General features: G+C 42.5%; 1 protein-coding gene across 1 annotated transcript in view; it reads right to left on the bottom strand.

Moving 5' to 3' along the window:
* Nucleotides 1–19077, bottom strand: part of DAGLA (diacylglycerol lipase alpha) — a 205261-nt gene that overhangs the window by 172214 nt on the left and 13970 nt on the right. The window contains exon 4 of the mRNA XM_053720097.1: nucleotides 5118–5219. Within this exon, the coding sequence (XP_053576072.1) occupies nucleotides 5118–5219 (102 nt within the window). The remainder of the gene's footprint in view (nucleotides 1–5117; nucleotides 5220–19077) is intronic.

Below are 19077 nucleotides of genomic sequence, written 5' to 3'. Positions count from 1 at the left end.
CAAAACCTCCCTGGCCCCCTCAGACTGGTGTAGGGGCATTTCAGAACCATTATCATCAGCGTCCTCATGCTCTTCAGTATCTAAAACAGAGCAGTCGCGCTTACGCTGATAAGTGGGCATTTTGGCTAAAATGTTTTTGATAGAATTATCCATTACAGCCGTTAATTGTTGCATAGTAAGGAGTATTGGCGCGCTAGATGTACTAGGGGCCTCCTGAGTGGGCAAGACTCGTGTAGACGAAGGAGGGAATGATGCAGTACCATGCTTACTCCCCTCACTTGAGGAATCATCTTGGGCATCATTTTCAGTGTCACATAAATCACATTTATTTAAATGAGAAGGAACCTTGGCTTCCCCACATTCAGAACACAGTCTATCTGGTAGTTCAGACATGTTAAACAGGCATAAACTTGATAACAAAGTACAAAAAACGTTTTAAAATAAAACCGTTACTGTCACTTTAAATTTTAAACTGAACACACTTTATTACTGCAATTGCGAAAAAGTATGAAGGAATTGTTCAAAATTCACCAAAATTTCACCACAGTGTCTTAAAGCCTTAAAAGTATTGCACACCAAATTTGGAAGCTTTAACCCTTAAAATAACGGAACCGGAGCCGTTTTTAACTTTAACCCCTTTACAGTCCCTGGTATCTGCTTTGCTGAGACCCAACCAAGCCCAAAGGGGAATACGATACCAAATGACGCCTTCAGAAAGTCTTTTCTATGTATCAGAGCTCCTCACACATGCGACTGCATGTCATGCTTCTCAAAAACAAGTGCGCAATACCGGCGCGAAAATGAGGCTCTGCCTATGATTAGGGAAAGCCCCTAGAGAATAAGGTGTCTAAAACAGTGCCTGCCGATATTATTTAACAAAAATACCCAGATTAAATGATTCCTCAAGGCTAAATATGTGTAATATATGAATCGATTTAGCCCAGAAAATGTCTACAGTCTTAATAAGCCCTAGTGAAGCCCTTATTTACTGTCTGAATAAAAATGGCTTACCGGATCCCATAGGGAAAATGACAGCTTCCAGCATTACATCGTCTTGTTAGAATGTGTCATACCTCAAGCAGCAAAAGACTGCTCACTGTTCCCCCAACTGAAGTTAATTCCTCTCAACAGTCCTGTGTGGAACAGCCATGGATTTTAGTAACGGTTGCTAAAATCATTTTCCTCATACAAACAGAAATCTTCATCTCTTTTCTGTTTCAGAGTAAATAGTACATACCAGCACTATTTCAAAATAACAAACTCTTGATTGAATAATAAAAACTACAGTTAAACACTAAAAAACTCTAAGCCATCTCCGTGGAGATGTTGCCTGTACAACGGCAAAGAGAATGACTGGGGTAGGCGGAGCCTAGGAGGGATCATGTGACCAGCTTTGCTGGGCTCTTTGCCATTTCCTGTTGGGGAAGAGAATATCCCACAAGTAAGGATGACGCCGTGGACCGGACACACCTATGTTGGAGAAACTACAGTTAAACACTAAAAAACTCTAAGCCATCTCCGTGGAGATGTTGCCTGTACAACGGCAAAGAGAATGACTGGGGAAGGCGGAGCCTAGGAGGGATCATGTGACCAGCTTTGCTGGGCTCTTTGCCATTTCCTGTTGGGGAGGAGAATATCCCACAAGTAAGGATGACGCCGTGGACCGGACACACCTATGTTGGAGAAAAGGGATTTTTCCTTAGTAGGCACATCCAATTGTAAATGGACTTTAAGCAGCCAATCAGGATGCTTGTCTTGAGACTTACAAAGAAGCGTGCATCTGGCATGTGCAGCACAGTCACTTTATTTTTCTTCACAGTTTAAGGAAGTTAACTATGAAATTTTGCAAGATCATGGTGAAAGCCCACAATATGATGGTAAAGCTAAGTGAGAATTTATGTTGAGTAACTTCAGCCCTTTAACACTTTCCTGACTGACTTATTTGTCTATATCTACATGTAAACAAATATATAAAACTTTGTTCATGCTATCAAATGATTTCAATGATGGGATCGGGTCGGGGGGGAGTATCTATGACGCTAGGCACACACTCCAGTCACGATCCCATTTAGCAAGCTGCTATAGCTTCAGGACAGTCAAAATGGCTAGGATGTTCCATACCGTCCTAATGGTGCTAAAGCCCGGCGCAGTTAGTATGGCATGGAACGTCCTAACGGCGGGAATGGGTTAAACAAATTACATTATTTAAAAATGTAGGTGGGTTTTTTTTAAAGGTCGTTAAAAATTTCTAATTGTAGTAAAATGTGTAAAATTTATGGATTATAGATAACACTACTGAGAATGAGTGTTCTGAATGACTATTACCTAGTTTTAGGCATAAGATCCCATCTCAGAAATGGCTACCTAGTGGTAATCTAGTGGTAAGGTTTTTGGTTTTGGAATACTTTTTAGCCTATCCATTAGAGGTTTGATTCCCATCTAGATGAACTGATTTTTAGTTTAATCTATTAGAAAATTATTTGATTAATCTTTTATATATTTTTTGTCTGATATAATAAGATTAATATTTCTTCCTTTTTGAGTGATATAGCGAAGAAAACCGCTTTATTGTTTGATCAGCTTTGCTCTGTATGCAAATATAGGTAAGAGCTGGGTGTGTCTTTTGAGATGATCTGATTGGAGAAAACCAGCGATGACGATATGAAATCGGATTTGTGACTACTTGATCCAATAGGAGCGCATGATTCAACACAGACTCACTGAAACATTTGTAACTATTTTATTGTAAATGAGCATAGATTAGCAGCGTTGCATTAGAGATACCTAATAGCTTAGAATGTGTTAATGTTAGGTGATTAACTATTGTAATTGAACGCACATGTATTTTATCATATGTATGTATATTCAAAGCTTCCTTGTGTGTGAAATGTATTACACGGTCTGTGAGACTGAGAAACTGGTTGCACTTTGTACTTTTGAATTTTAAACTCATGTTGGTCTCTTAATAAAGTTTTTTAAACTTTGACACACTACTTGGAAGCATCTTTTTTAATAAAGGGAGTCAGCTGAATGGTTCTTAGAGTTCAGTCTCCTTATGATCACCATCTATTGGTTATCATTAAAGGGACACTAAACCCAAAATTTTTCTTTCATGATTTAGATAGAGCAGCAATTTTAAGTAACTTTCTAATTTACTTTTATATTCAATTTTTCTTCATTTTATTTAAAAAGCAGGAATGTGATACATAGGAGCCGGCCCATTTTTGGTTGAGAACCTGGGTTATGCTTGCTTATTGGTGGGTAAATGTAAGCTTTCAATAAGCAAGCGCTATCCATGGTGCTGAACCTAAAATGGGCTGGCTGCTAAGATTTACATTCCTGCTTTTAAAATAAAGATAGCAAGAGAACGAAGAAAAATTGGTAATAGGAGTAAATTAGAAAGTTGCATAAAATGTCGTGCTCTATCTGAATCATGAGAGAAAAAATAGGTTCAGTGTCCCTGTAAATGTGAGTAGTATTGCACAGTTAAATCTTTAACACAAAGTGGTGATATTGTGATACACATCATGTGGCGCCCCTTATGTTCCTTTGTTTGTCTAAAATTAATACATTTTTTCAAAGTTTATTGCTCAAATTATCATTGAATACATTTATATTAAATTATGCAATAAATTTGTGCTTTGGATAGCAGAAAATGTTATAATATTAGAAATTATTACACTGACCCCACCCAGCTACTTTATATTGACACCTGGCTGGCAACATTTTCTGTGAAGAACACTTCAAAGGGTTTATCACCAGATTGCAAATCAATACAAATTAAAGGGCCACTCAAGTCAAATTTATACTTTCATGATTCAGATAGAAGAGCAGTTTTAAGAGACTTTTAAATTTTCTTCCATTATCAAACTGTGCCCAGTCTTTTTATACGCACACTTTCTGAGACACCAGCTCCTACTGAGCATGTGCAAGAGTTCATGGTATATATGTATATGGTCTGTGATTGGCTGATGGCTGTCGTGTGATACAAGAGGTCGGCAAATTAAAGGAAATTTTGAATTAGTTAGAAAAAAAAATTTAACATTTAAAATTAAGAGTAAATGCTATTGCATTGTCTTTTTAGTATGCACTTGATCGTCCTAATGGTCCTTTATAGTAACCTACAGTCATCAAACAACGTATGACACAGTAAAGAGAAACACAGAGGTCCAAGACCAAATAACATGATAATATAATAGATAAGCAATATTCAATCAGTATTTCAAAGGGTGTGTCTGAAGACTGCAAAATAAACATTTAATTGTGTGCAGATCTTTTATTTGTTTATATATGGTGTATATATGTAATTTAAGATCCCTTTAACGAATGCGACTCCATGGAATAACAATATAACATTCGGTGAAGCTGCAGCGGTTATTGCTAAATCTATCCCACTCATACAGAGTATGACAAACCAGGCATACACCAACCCTTCACAGCAGATACACTCACACGGACCACAAAATCTTCTACAGGTACACCGGTACATAGTATGAGGGTGCTTACCTAATGTGACGTACTGCTGCTTACCTTATGTGACCTGCTGCTGCTTACCTAATGTGACGTTCTTGGTGCTTACCTAATGTGACGTTCTTGGTGCTTACCTAATGTGACGTCCCTGGTGCTTACCTAATGTGACGTTCTTGGTGCTTACCTAATGTGACCTGCTGGTGCTTACCTAATGTGACGTTCTTGGTGCTTACCTACTGTGACCTGCTGGTGCTTACCTAATGTGACGTTCTTGGTGCTTACCTAATGTGACGTTCTTAGTGCTTACCTAATGTGACCTGCTGGTGCTTACCTAATGTGACGTTCTTGGTGCTTACCTACTGTGACCTGCTGGTGCTTACCTAATGTGACGTTCTTGGTGCTTACCTAATGTGACGTTCTTAGTGCTTACCTAATGTGGCCTGCTGGTGCTTACCTAATGTGACCTGCTGGTGCTTACCTAAAGTGACGTTCTTGGTGCTTACCTAATGTGATGTGCTGCTGTTCAACTAATGTGACCTGCTGGTGCTTACCGAATGTGATCTGCTGGTGCTTACCTAATGTGACGTGCTACTGTTCAACTAATGTGACCTGGTGGTGCTTACCTAATGTAACCTGCTGGTGCTTACCTAATGTGACGTTCTTGGCTGTAACATCGTTGCATGATGTATAATACTGAGCAAGCCAGACAATACCCACAATGGCATAAATAAATTCAATCACCAGGATCGCTAAAAAGGAAAGAAAATATATATTAATATTGCAAGGGACATACAGACAGGAGCAGTTTGAGAAGAAAGGGTCACATTAAAAATAAAATGTATCCGGCCTAACCTGTTAATTTATTTCAAGATGAGAATCCATGAGTTATCAATTGTGGGAAATTCTGCTCCTGACCACTAAGAGACAAAACCACCCCTACATTCTAGAATTCTGATCCTCCCATATATCCCTTCCTTCCCCACTAGCCACTCAGTTCCCCACATGGAAAATGGAGGAGAGTCAAAACTGCCAGTGCAAATTAGTGCAGAGTCCTGTCAACATATGTATTAAAAGCAAAGGGCAGGGCTTGTGGACTCTCACCACCCTGAAAGAATGAATTTATCAGTTTCTTTAAAAGTATGGCGAGAGTCCAAGAGATCATAACATCTGGCATCCAATACTCAAGCAGTGAAGTCTGAACCGTTTCCTACCACACCATAAATAGGGGGACGGATACAGATAGGTAGGTGGAAACTGATCAGACGCACACAACCAGCTGAGCAATACATTTCAAAATAATAGAATAAAAAAAACCTTCACAAAGAAGGCCAAGTAGCCAACTTGCAAATCTTTGTTTTCTTGTTATCCTTTGTTTAAAAGCAGGAAGCTCAGCTCAGGAGTGTGCACACATCTGCACCACTATATGGCAGCAGTTCTGCAACAATGTTATACATTAGCAAGAGCACTAGATGGCAGCACTATTTCCTGACATGTGCACGCTACCTATCTAGATATCTCTTCAACAAAGAATAACACGAGAATTAGATAATAGAAGTAAATTGGAAACTTTTTTTTTTTGGGGTTTAATTTCCCTTATAATAAGTAGAAATGACTAAAATGACTTTGGAAAGTCCAAAAATAAAGCAGCACTCACCAATCTTCAATAATCTCAGGCATTTATTGGAAACATTGCATGAAAAACAGACCTTTCGGGCTACATGCCCTTAGTCATGTCCGACTACGGGGCAGGCATGGCACGACTACGGGGCAGGCATGGCACGACTACGGGGCAGGCATGGCACGACTACGGGGCAGGCATGGCACGACTACGGGGCAGGCATGGCACGACTACGGGGCAGGCATGGCACGACTACGGGGCAGGCATGGCACGACTACGGGGCAGGCATGGCACGACTACGGGGCAGGCATGGCACGACTACGGGGCAGGCATGGCACGACTACGGGGAAGGCATGGCACGACTACGGGGAAGGCATGGCACGACTACGGGGAAGGCATGGCACGACTACGGGGAAGGCATGGCACGACTACGGGGAAGGCATGGCACGACTACGGGGCAGGCATGACACGACTACGGGGCAGGCATGACACGACTACGGGGCAGGCATGACACGACTACGGGGCAGGCATGACACGACTACGGGGCAGGCATGACACGACTACGGGGCAGGCATGACACGACTACGGGGCAGGCATGACACGACTACGGGGCAGGCATGACACGACTACGGGGCAGGCATGACACGACTACGGGGCAGGCATGACACGACTACGGGGCAGGCATGACACGACTACGGGGCAGGCATGACACGACTACGGGGCAGGCATGACACGACTACGGGGCAGGCATGGCACGACTACGGGGCAGGCATGGCACGACTACGGGGCAGGCATGGCACGACTACGGGGCAGGCATGGCACGACTACGGGGCAGGCATGGCACGACTACGGGGCAGGCATGGCACGACTACGGGGCAGGCATGGCATGACTACGGGGCAGGCATGGCACGACTACGGGGCAGGCATGGCACGACTACGGGGCAGGCATGACACGACTACGGGGCAGGCATGGCACGACTACGGGGCAGGCATGGCACGACTACGGGGCAGGCATGGCACGACTACGGGGCAGGCATGGCACGACTACGGGGCAGGCATGGCACGACTACGGGGCAGGCATGGCACGACTACGGGGCAGGCATGGCACGACTACTGGGCAGGCATGGCACGTATATAGGGCTCCAGATGCCTTCCTAGGTATCTTTTTAACACAGAACAATAAGAGAACAAAACTCATTTGATAATAGAAGAAAACCTTTAAACGTTCATGATTCAAATGTAATTTGTTCTCTTGGTATCCTTTGTTAAAAATCATATCTAGGTAGGCTCAGGAGCAACAATGGACCACAGGGAACTAGCTGCTGATTGGTGGATGCACACATGCCTCTTGTCATTGGCTCACGGGATGTGCTCAGCTAGCTCCTAGCAGTGCATTGCTATTTTCACACTGACTTTAAAGGGACATTCCAGACAAAATTGGAATCAGCATGGATAAATTTTTGAATTTTTTGAATGGAAGCATTTTTGTAATATAAATGTATTAGCAGAACTGCTTCTAATAAAAGCTATAGCGGTTTCAAATGTGTATTTAAGTATGCACCGTGCACCAGCATTTTAAACACAGCACTTGCTCAGAGAGCTTAATTTGTTTGTACCATTTAATAATGACTCAGTTTGTTAATGGCTGACATGATAAAAGCCCCACTGGTGCACTGAGCAGCTGCAGTATTTAAATGCTGGTGCACTGAGAATATCTAGCTATGCTTCACATGCACGTGCAGAGAAAAATGCTAACACTAAACAGTGATAACTTTTACTAGAAGCATTTGTGCCAATACAAGTATATTGCACATATGTTTCTATTCAAAGATGTAATTCATCTAAGTGCATTTACATTTTGACCGGAATGTCCCTTTAAGTGTGTAATCCGTTTACAGGCTTAAAGGGACAGTCAAGTATAAATTAAACTTTCATTATTCAGATAGGACTTTTAATTTTAATCGACTTTCCAATTTACTTTTATCATCAAATTTGCTTTTTTCTCTTGGTATTCTTAGTTTAAACTAAACCTAGGTAGGCTCATATGCTAATTTCTAAGCCTTTGAGGGCTGCCTCTTATCACAGGCTTTTTAAATCTCTTTTCAACACAAAGAGACAGAAAGTACACGTGGGCCATATAGATAACACTGTGTTCAGGCACAGGGGGTTATTTAAGATCTAGCACAATACAATGCTAAATTTAAGACAATAGATAATAAACAGTCACAGTCATGTGATCAGGGGGCTGGAAGAAGGTTCCTAGATACAAGGTAATCACAGAGGTAAAAAGTATATTAATATAACTGTGTTGGTTATGCAAAACTGGGGAATGGGTAATAAAAGGATTATCTATCTTTTAAAACAATAACAATTCTATGGTAGACTGTCCCTTTAAAGGGACACTGAACCCAATTTTTTTTCTTTCGTCTTCTATTATCAATTGTTCTTCGTTCTCTTCTCTTGCTATCTTTATTTAAAAAGCAGGCATCTAAGCTAAGGAACCAGACAATTTTTGGTTCAGTACACTGGGCAGCACTTGTTTATTAGTGGGTGAATTTATCCACCAATCAGCAAGAACAACCCAGGTTTTTCACCAAAAATGGGCCGGCATCTAAGCTTAAATTCTTGCTTTTCAAATAAAGATACCAAGAGAATGAAGAAAAGCTGATAATAGGAGTAAATTAGAAAGTTGCTGAAACGTGCGGCTCTATCTGAATCATGAAAGAAAAACTTGGGTTCAGTGTCCCTTTAAGCACACAGTTATATTACTGCACTGCTGTTTTTGATGATAAATAATTTATGTAACTTGCATTGCATTTCATATATTCCTTATTCTGCAACAGGGATTAAATATTCAGATTTGATCTTTTATGACAATTTATTTCTGTAAGAAAAAAAAAACTATAAAATGACTTTCAATAGTTCATAGTTAATGAGTCTTTAGTTCAAAGTATTAATGATTAACACCTTAAAGGGACACTGAACCCAATTTTTTTCTTTCATGATTCAGAGAGCAGCAATGTTAAGCAACTTTCTAATTTACTCCTATTATCAAATTGTCTTCATTCTCTTGGTATCTTTATTTGAAAAGCAAGAATGTAAGTTTAGATGCCGGCCCATTTTTGGTGAACAACCTGGGTTGTCCTTGCTGATCGGTGGATAAATTCACACACCAATAAAAAAAGTGCTGTCCAGAGGTCTGAACCAAAAAAAAAAAAAAGCTTAGATGCCTTCTTTTTCAAATAAAGATAGCAAGAGAACAAAGAAAAATTCATAATAGGAGTAAACTAGAAAGTTGCTTAAAACTGCTGCTCTACCTGAATCATGAAAGAAAAAAAACAGAATTTATGTTTACCTGATAAATTTCTTTCTCCAACGGTGTGTCCGGTCCACGGCATCATCCTTACTTGTGGGATATTCTCTTCCCCAACAGGAAATGGCAAAGAGCCCAGCAAAGCTGGTCACATGATCCCTCCTAGGCTCCGCCTACCCCAGTCATTCGACCGACGTTAAGGAGGAATATTTGCATAGGAGAAACCATATGGTACCGTGGTGACTGTAGTTAAAGAAAATAAATTATCAGACCTGATTAAAAAACCAGGGCGGGCCGTGGACCGGACACACCGTTGGAGAAAGAAATTTATCAGGTAAACATAAATTCTGTTTTCTCCAACATAGGTGTGTCCGGTCCACGGCATCATCCTTACTTGTGGGAACCAATACCAAAGCTTTAGGACACGGATGAAGGGAGGGAGCAAATCAGGTCACCTAAATGGAAGGCACCACGGCTTGCAAAACCTTTCTCCCAAAAATAGCCTCAGAAGAAGCAAAAGTATCAAACTTGTAAAATTTGGTAAAAGTGTGCAGTGAAGACCAAGTCGCTGCCCTACATATCTGATCAACAGAAGCCTCGTTCTTGAAGGCCCATGTGGAAGCCACAGCCCTAGTGGAATGAGCTGTGATTCTTTCGGGAGGCTGCCGTCCGGCAGTCTCGTAAGCCAATCTGATGATGCTTTTAATCCAAAAAGAGAGAGAGGTAGAAGTTGCTTTTTGACCTCTCCTTTTACCTGAATAAACAACAAACAAGGAAGATGTTTGTCTAAAATCCTTTGTAGCATCTAAATAGAATTTTAGAGCGCGAACAACATCCAAATTGTGCAACAAACGTTCCTTCTTTGAAACTGGTTTTGGACACAGAGAAGGTACGATAATCTCCTGGTTAATGTTTTTGTTAGAAACAACTTTTGGAAGAAAACCAGGTTTAGTACGTAAAACCACCTTATCTGCATGGAACACCAGATAAGGAGGAGAACACTGCAGAGCAGATAATTCTGAGACTCTTCTAGCAGAAGAAATCGCAACTAAAAACAAAACTTTCCAAGATAATAACTTAATATCAACGGAATGTAAGGGTTCAAACGGAACCCCCTGAAGAACTGAAAGAACTAAATTGAGACTCCAAGGAGGAGTCAAAGGTTTGTAAACAGGCTTGATTCTAACCAGAGCCTGAACAAAGGCTTGAACATCTGGCACAGCTGCCAGCTTTTTGTGAAGTAATACCGACAAGGCAGAAATCTGTCCCTTCAGGGAACTAGCAGATAATCCTTTTTCCAATCCTTCTTGAAGGAAGGATAGAATCCTAGGAATCTTAACCTTGTCCCAAGGGAATCCTTTAGATTCACACCAACAGATATATTTTTTCCAAATTTTGTGGTAAATCTTTCTAGTTACGGGCTTTCTGGCCTGAACAAGAGTATCGATAACAGAATCTGAGAATCCTCGCTTCGATAAAATCAAGCGTTCAATCTCCAAGCAGTCAGCTGGAGTGAAACCAGATTCGGATGTTCGAACGGACCCTGAACAAGAAGGTCTCGTCTCAAAGGTAGCTTCCAAGGTGGAGCCGATGACATATTCACCAGATCTGCATACCAAGTCCTGCGTGGCCACGCAGGAGCTATCAAGATCACCGACGCCCTCTCCTGATTGATCCTGGCTACCAGCCTGGGGATGAGAGGAAATGGCGGGAACACATAAGCTAGTTTGAAGGTCCAAGGTGCTACTAGTGCATCCACTAGAGCCGCCTTGGGATCCCTGGATCTGGCCCCGTAGCAAGGAACTTTGAAGTTCTGACGAGAGGCCATCAGATCCATGTCTGGAATGCCCCACAGGTGAGTGACTTGGGCAAAGATTTCCGGATGGAGTTCCCACTCCCCCGGATGCAATGTCTGACGACTCAGAAAATCCGCTTCCCAATTTTCCACTCCTGGGATGTGGATAGCAGACAGGTGGCAGGAGTGAGACTCCGCCCATAGAATGATTTTGGTCACTTCTTCCATCGCTAGGGAACTCCTTGTTCCCCCCTGATGGTTGATGTACGCAACAGTTGTCATGTTGTCTGATTGAAACCGTATGAACTTGGTCCTCGCTAGCCGAGGCCAGGCCTTGAGAGCATTGAATATCGCTCTCAGTTCCAGAATATTTATCGGTAGAAGAGATTCTTCCCGAGACCAAAGACCCTGAGCTTTCAGGGATCCCCAGACCGCGCCCCAGCCCATCAGACTGGCGTCGGTCGTGACAATGACCCACTCTGGTCTGCGGAACGTCATCCCTTGAGACAGATTGTCCAGGGACAGCCACCAACGGAGTGAGTCTCTGGTCCTCTGATTTACTTGTATCTTCGGAGACAAGTCTGTATAGTCCCCATTCCACTGACTGAGCATGCACAGTTGTAATGGTCTTAGATGAATGCGCGCAAAAGGAACTATGTCCATCGCCGCTACCATCAACCCGATCACTTCCATGCACTGAGCTATGGAAGGAAGAGGAACGGAATGAAGTATCCGACAAGAGTCTAGAAGTTTTGTTTTTCTGGCCTCTGTAAGAAAGATCCTCATTTCTAAAGAGTCTATAATTGTTCCCAAGAAGGGAACCCTTGTTGACGGGGATAGAGAACTCTTTTCCACGTTCACTTTCCAGCCGTGAGATCTGAGAAAGGCCAGGACAATGTCCGTGTGAGCCTTTGCTTGAGGAAGGGACGACGCTTGAATCAGAATGTCGTCCAGGTAAGGTACTACTGCAATGCCCCTTGGTCTTAGCACCGCTAGAAGAGAGCCTAGTACCTTTGTGAAAATCCTTGGAGCAGTGGCTAATCCGAAAGGAAGCGCCACGAACTGGTAATGTTTGTCCAGGAATGCAAACCTTAGGAACCGATGATGTTCCTTGTGGATAGGAATATGTAGATACGCATCCTTTAAATCCACCGTGGTCATGAATTGACCCTCCTGGATGGAAGGAAGAATAGTTCGAATGGTTTCCATCTTGAAAGATGGAACCTTGAGAAACTTGTTTAAGATCTTGAGATCTAAGATTGGTCTGAACGTTCCCTCTTTTTTGGGAACTATGAACAGATTGGAGTAGAACCCCATCCCTTGTTCTCTTAGTGGAACAGGATGAATCACTCCCATTTTTAACAGGTCTTCTACACAATGTAAGAACGCCTGTCTTTTTATGTGGTCTGAAGACAACTGAGACCTGTGGAACCTCCCCCTTGGGGGAAGTCCCTTGAATTCCAGAAGATAACCCTGGGAGACTATTTCTAGCGCCCAAGGATCCAGAACATCTCTTGCCCAAGCCTGAGCGAAGAGAGAGAGTCTGCCCCCCACCAGATCCGGTCCCGGATCGGGGGCCAATATTTCATGCTGTCTTGGTAGCAGTGGCAGGCTTCTTGGCCTGCTTTCCCTTGTTCCAGCCTTGCATTGGTCTCCAAGCTGGCTTGGCTTGAGAAGTATTACCCTCTTGCTTAGAGGACGTAGCACTTTGGGCTGGTCCGTTTTTACGAAAGGGACGAAAATTAGGTCTATTTTTCGCCTTGAAAGGCCGATCCTGAGGAAGGGCGTGGCCCTTACCCCCAGTGATATCCGAGATAATCTCTTTCAAGTCAGGGCCAAACAGCGTTTTCCCCTTGAAAGGAATGTTTAGTAGCTTGTTCTTGGAAGACGCGTCAGCCGACCAAGATTTCAACCAAAGCGCTCTGCGCGCCACAATAGCAAACCCAGAATTCTTAGCCGCTAACCTAGCCAATTGCAAAGTGGCGTCTAGGGTGAAAGAATTAGCCAATTTGAGAGCATTGATTCTGTCCATAATCTCCTCATAAGGAGGAGAATCACTATCGAGTGCCTTTATCAGTTCATCAAACCAGAAACATGCGGCTGTAGTGACAGGGACAATGCATGAAATTGGTTGTAGAAGGTAACCCTGCTGAACAAACATCTTTTTAAGCAAACCTTCTAATTTTTTATCCATAGGATCTTTGAAAGCACAACTATCCTCTATGGGTATAGTGGTGCGTTTGTTTAAAGTAGAAACCGCTCCCTCGACCTTGGGGACTGTCTGCCATAAGTCCTTTCTGGGGTCGACCATAGGAAACAATTTTTTAAATATGGGGGGAGGGACGAAAGGAATACCGGGCCTTTCCCATTCTTTATTAACAATGTCCGCCACCCGCTTGGGTATAGGAAAAGCTTCTGGGAGCTCCGGCACCTCTAGGAACTTGTCCATTTTACATAGTTTCTCTGGGATGACCAACTTTTCACAATCATCCAGAGTGGATAATACCTCCTTAAGCAGAATGCGGAGATGTTCCAACTTAAATTTAAATGCAATTACATCAGGTTCAGCCTGTTGAGAAATGTTCCCTGAATCAGTAATTTCTCCCTCAGACAAAACCTCCCTGGCCCCCTCAGATTGGGTTAGGGGCCCTTCAGAGATATTAATATCAGCGTCGTCATGCTCTTCAGTAACTAAAACAGAGCAGCCACGCTTACGCTGACAAGGGTTCATTTTGGCTAAAATGTTTTTGACAGAATTATCCATTACAGCCGTTAATTGTTGCATAGTAAGGAGTATTGGCGCGCTAGATGTACTAGGGGCCTCCTGAGTGGGCAAAACTCGTGTAGACGAAGGAGGGAATGATGCAGTACCATGCTTACTCCCCTCACTTGAGGAATCATCTTGGGCATCATTGTCATTATCACATAAATCACATTTATTTAAATGAACAGGAATTCTGGCTTCCCCACATTCAGAACACAGTCTATCTGGTAGTTCAGACATGTTAAACAGGCATAAACTTGATAATAAAGTACAAAAAACGTTTTAAAATAAAACCGTTACTGTCACTTTAAATTTTAAACTGAACACACTTTATTACTGCAATTGCGAAAAAACATGAAGGAATTGTACAAAATTCACCAAATTTTCACCACAGTGTCTTAAAGCCTTAAAAGTATTGCACACCAAATTTGGAAGCTTTAACCCTTAAAATAACGGAACCGGAGCCGTTTTAACACTTTAACCCCTTTACAGTCCCTGGTATCTGCTTTGCTGAGACCCAACCAAACCCAAAGGGGAATACGATACCAAATGACGCCTTCAGAAAGTCTTTTCTAAGTATCAGAGCTCCTCTCACATGCGACTGCATGCCATGCCTCTCAAAAATAAGTGCGCCACACCGGCGCGAAAATGAGGCTCTGCTTATGCTTTGGGAAAGCCCCAGAGAAATAAGGTGTCTAATACAGTGCCTGCCGATATTATAATATCAATAAACCCAGATAAAATGATTCCTCAGGGCTAAATATGTTTTAAAACTGAATCGATTTAGCCCAGAAAAGTCTACAATCTTAATAAGCCCTTGTGAAGCCCTTATTTACCATCGTAATAAACATGGCTTACCGGATCCCATAGGGAAAAAATGACAGCTTCCAGCATTACATCGTCTTGTTAGAATGTGTCATACCTCAAGCAGCAAGAGACTGCACACTGTTCCCCCAACTGAAGTTAATTGCTCTCAACAGTCCTGTGTGGAACAGCCATGGATTTTAGTTACGGTGCTAAAATCATTTTCCTCATACAAACAGAAATCTTCATCTCTTTTCTGTTTCTGAGTAAATAGTACATACCAGCACTATTTTAAAATAACAAACTCTTGATTGAATAATAAAAACTACAGTTAAACACTAAAAAACTCTAAGCCATCTCCGTGGAGATGTTGCCTGTACAACGGCAAAGAGAATGACTGGGGTAGGCGGAGCCTAGGAGGGATCATGTGACCAGCTTTGCTGGGCTCTTTGCCATTTCCTGTTGGGGAAGAGAATATCCCACAAGTAAGGATGATGCCGTGGACCGGACACACCTATGTTGGAGAAAAGGAAATTTATGCTTACCTGATACATTTATTTATTTTACGATATGACGAGTCCACGGGTTTCATTCTTACTTGTGGGATATTAACCTCCTGCTAACAGGAAGTGGCAAAGAGCACCACAGCAGAGCTGTATAAATAGCTCCTCCCCTTCCCTCCCAATCCAGTCATTTGACCAAAGTTAAGGAAGAGAAAGGAAAGGCCAAAGGTGCAGAGGTGACTAAAGTTTAACAAAAAAATAACCTGTCTAAAAATTGACAGGGTGGGCCGTGGACTTGTCATATCGTAAAAGAAATAAATTTATCAGGTAAGCATACATTTCCTTTTCTTTTACAAAGATATGACGAGTCCACAGGTTTCATCCTTACTTGTGGGATACCAATACCAAAGCTATAGGACACGGATGAAAGGGAGGGACAAGACAGGTACCTAAACGGAAGGCACCACTGCTTGAAGAACCTTTCCCCCTAAAACAGCCTCAGAAGAAGCAAAAATATCCAATTTGAAAATTTTGGAAAAAGTATGAAGCGACGACCAGGTCGCAGCCTTGCAAATCTGCTCAACAGAAGAATCGTTTATAAAAAGGCCCATGTGGAAGCCACAGCCCTAGTAGAATGAGCCATAATTCTTTCAGGAGGCTGCTGTCCAGCAGTCTCCTTAACCAGGCGGATAATACTCTGCAGCCAAAAGGAAAGAAAAGTAGCCGTAGCTTTCTGACCCCTACGCTTTCCAGAATACACAATGAATAATGAAGATGATTGACGGAAATCCCTAGTCGCCTGTAAGTAAAACTTCAAGGCACGGACCTTGTCCAAGTTATGTAACAGACGCTCCTTCTTAGACGAAGAATTAGGACACAAGGAAGGAACAACAATTTCCTGATTAATATTCTTTTTTGGAACAACCTTAGGAAGAAATCCAGGTTTGATACTCAAAACCACCTTATCAGAATGAAATATGAGATAAGGCGAATCACATTGTAAAGCTGAAAGCTCAGAAATTCTTTAAGCCGAAGAATAGCAACCAAAAACAGAACTGTCCAAGATAACAACTTAATATCTATGGAAATGTATGGGTTCACACGGAACCCCTTGAAGAACTTGAAGAACTAAATTCAAACTCCAGGGAGGAGTAATTGATCTAAATACAGGCTTAATTATGGTTAGAGCCTGACAAAAAACCTAAACATCTGGCACATCTGCCAAACGTTTGTGAAACAAAATTGATAAAGCAGAAATTTGTCCCTCTAAGGAACTTGCTGATAACCCTTTCTCCAATCCTTCTTGGAGAGAAGACAGAATCCTGAGAATCCTGACTTTACTCCATGAGTAAGTCTTGGATTCACACCAACAAAGATATGTACTCCATATCTTACGATAGATCTTTCTAGAGACAGGTTTACAAACTTGTATCAAAGTATTGATGACTGAATCAGAAAATCCCTGCTTAGATAAAAATCAAACGTTCAATCTCCAAGCAGGCAACTGCAGAGAATTTAGATTTGGATGTTGGAAAGGTCCTTGAATGAGAAGGTCCTGTTTCAAAGGAAATTTCTACGGTGGAGGAGAGGACATGTCCACTAGATCCGCATACCAAGTCCTGCGTGGCCACGCAGGCGCTATCAGTATTACTGAAGCTCTCTCCTGTTTGATCCGAGCCATCACGCGTGGAAGGAGAGGAAATGGTGAAAACACATAAGTTAGGCTGAACGACCAAGGCACTGCCAGGGCATCTATCAGTTCGGCCTGAGGATCCCTCGACCTGGATCCGTAACTTGGAAGCTTGGCATTCTGACGAGATGCCATCACATCTAAATCCGGTCTGCCCCATCGTCGAATCAATGAGACAAACATCTCTGGATGAAGTTCCCACTCCCCTGGATGAAAAGTCTGATGACTTAGAAAGTCTGCTTCCCCGTTCTTGGAATGAAAATTGCCGATAGACGACAAGAGTGAGCCTCCGCCCAAACGGATTATCTTTGATACTTATATAATCACTAAAGAACTCCTTGTTCTCCCCTGATTGATATATGCCACAGTCGTGATATTGTCCGACTGGAATCTTATGAATTTGGCCAAGCCAAGTGAGGCCACGCCTGAAGCGCATTGAATATTGCCCTACCTGAGTCCAAACACCCTGAGCCTTCAGGGAATTCCAGACTGTACCCCAGCCCAGAAGGCTGGCGTCCGTTGTCACTATCACCCATGAGGGTCCCAGAAACACTTCCCCTGGGACAGATGATCCGGCGACAACCACCAAAGAAGAGAGTCTCTGATTTCTTGATCCAGATTCATCTGAGGAGATAAATGTGCATAGTCCCCATTGCGCTGTCCGAGCAAGCACAGCTGCAGTGGACTGAGAGGAAAGCGAGCAAACAGAATGATGTCCATTGCCGCTACCATTAATACAATGGCCTCCATACACTGAGCCACTGATGGCCGAGGAATGGACTGAAGTGCTCGGCAAGTATTTAGAATCTTTAACTTTCTGACCTACGTCAGAAAGATTTTTATGTCTACCGAGTCTATCAGAGTTCCCAGAAGGAAAACCCTTGTCTGTGGAACCAGTGAATTCTTTTCTATGTTCACCTACCAACCATGAGTTCTGAAGAACGACCACACTGTATCCGTGTGAAGTTTTTCAGATGATAAGTTGACGCCTGAATCAAAATATTGTCTCAATAAGGCGCCACTGCTATGCCCCGCGGTCTGATAACCGCTAGAAGGGACCCTAGAACTTTTGTGAAAATTCTGGGGGCTGTGGCCAACCCGAAGGGAAGAGCCACCCGCTGGTAATGTTTGTCCAAAAAGGCAAACCTTAGGAACTGATGATGATCCTTGAGAATAGAAATATGAAGGTATGCATCCTTCAAATCCACGAGTGTCATATATTGACCCTCCTGGATCATTGGCAAAATTGTTCGTATAGTCTCCATTTTGAACAATGGGACTCTGAGAAATTTGTTTAGACACTTGAGATCTAAAATCGGTCTGAAAGTGCCTTCTTTTTTGGGAACCACAAAAAGATTTAAGTAAAACCCCTGTCCCTGTTCCAGTTTTGGAACAAGACAAAATACTCCCATGGTGTAGAGATCTTTTACACAATGTAAGAACGCCTCTCTTTTATCTGGACTACAGACAATCTTGAAAGATGAAAACTCCCTCTTGGGAGAAAAACCTTGAATTCCAGTAGATACCCGTGGGTCACGATTTCCAATGCCCAGGGGTCCTGAATATCTCTTGCCCAAGTCTGGACAAAGAAAGAAAGTCTGCCCCCAACTAGATCCGGTCCTGGATCGGGGGCTGCCCCTTCATGCTGTCCTAGTAGCAGCAGCGGGCTTCTTAGATAGTTTTTCTTTATTCCAAGCCTGGTTGGGACTCCAGATGGACTTGGATTTGAGCAAAATTCCCTTCCTGCTTAATGGAAGGAGAGGAAGCCGAGGGTACTTTACCCCTCAACCTGTTCTGAGGTAGGGCATGGCCTTTACCTCCAGTAATGATTTCCTTAAATTCAGGCCTGAATAGGGTCCTATTCTTGGAAGGAATAGCTAAAAGCTTAGATCTTAATGACACATCAGCAGACCATGATTTCTCAGTCTGAAGAATTCCTCCAAAGCGTCAAACCAAAAGGCCGTCGCAGTGGTAACTGGTACATTACAAGCCTTCGGCTGTAACAGAAAAAAATCTGATGAAGAAAACAACTTCTTTAGTCTATCCATAGGATCTTAGAAAGCACAACTGTTTTCAATAGAAATAGTTGTACGCTTAGCCAGGGTAGAAATAGCTCCCTC

The sequence above is a fragment of the Bombina bombina genome, chromosome 7, assembly GCF_027579735.1.
Source record: "Bombina bombina isolate aBomBom1 chromosome 7, aBomBom1.pri, whole genome shotgun sequence".
Taxonomy (NCBI): domain Eukaryota; kingdom Metazoa; phylum Chordata; class Amphibia; order Anura; family Bombinatoridae; genus Bombina; species Bombina bombina.
The sequence above is the reverse complement of the archived record's forward strand: the minus strand, read 5'-3'. Positions and strand labels throughout refer to the sequence as shown.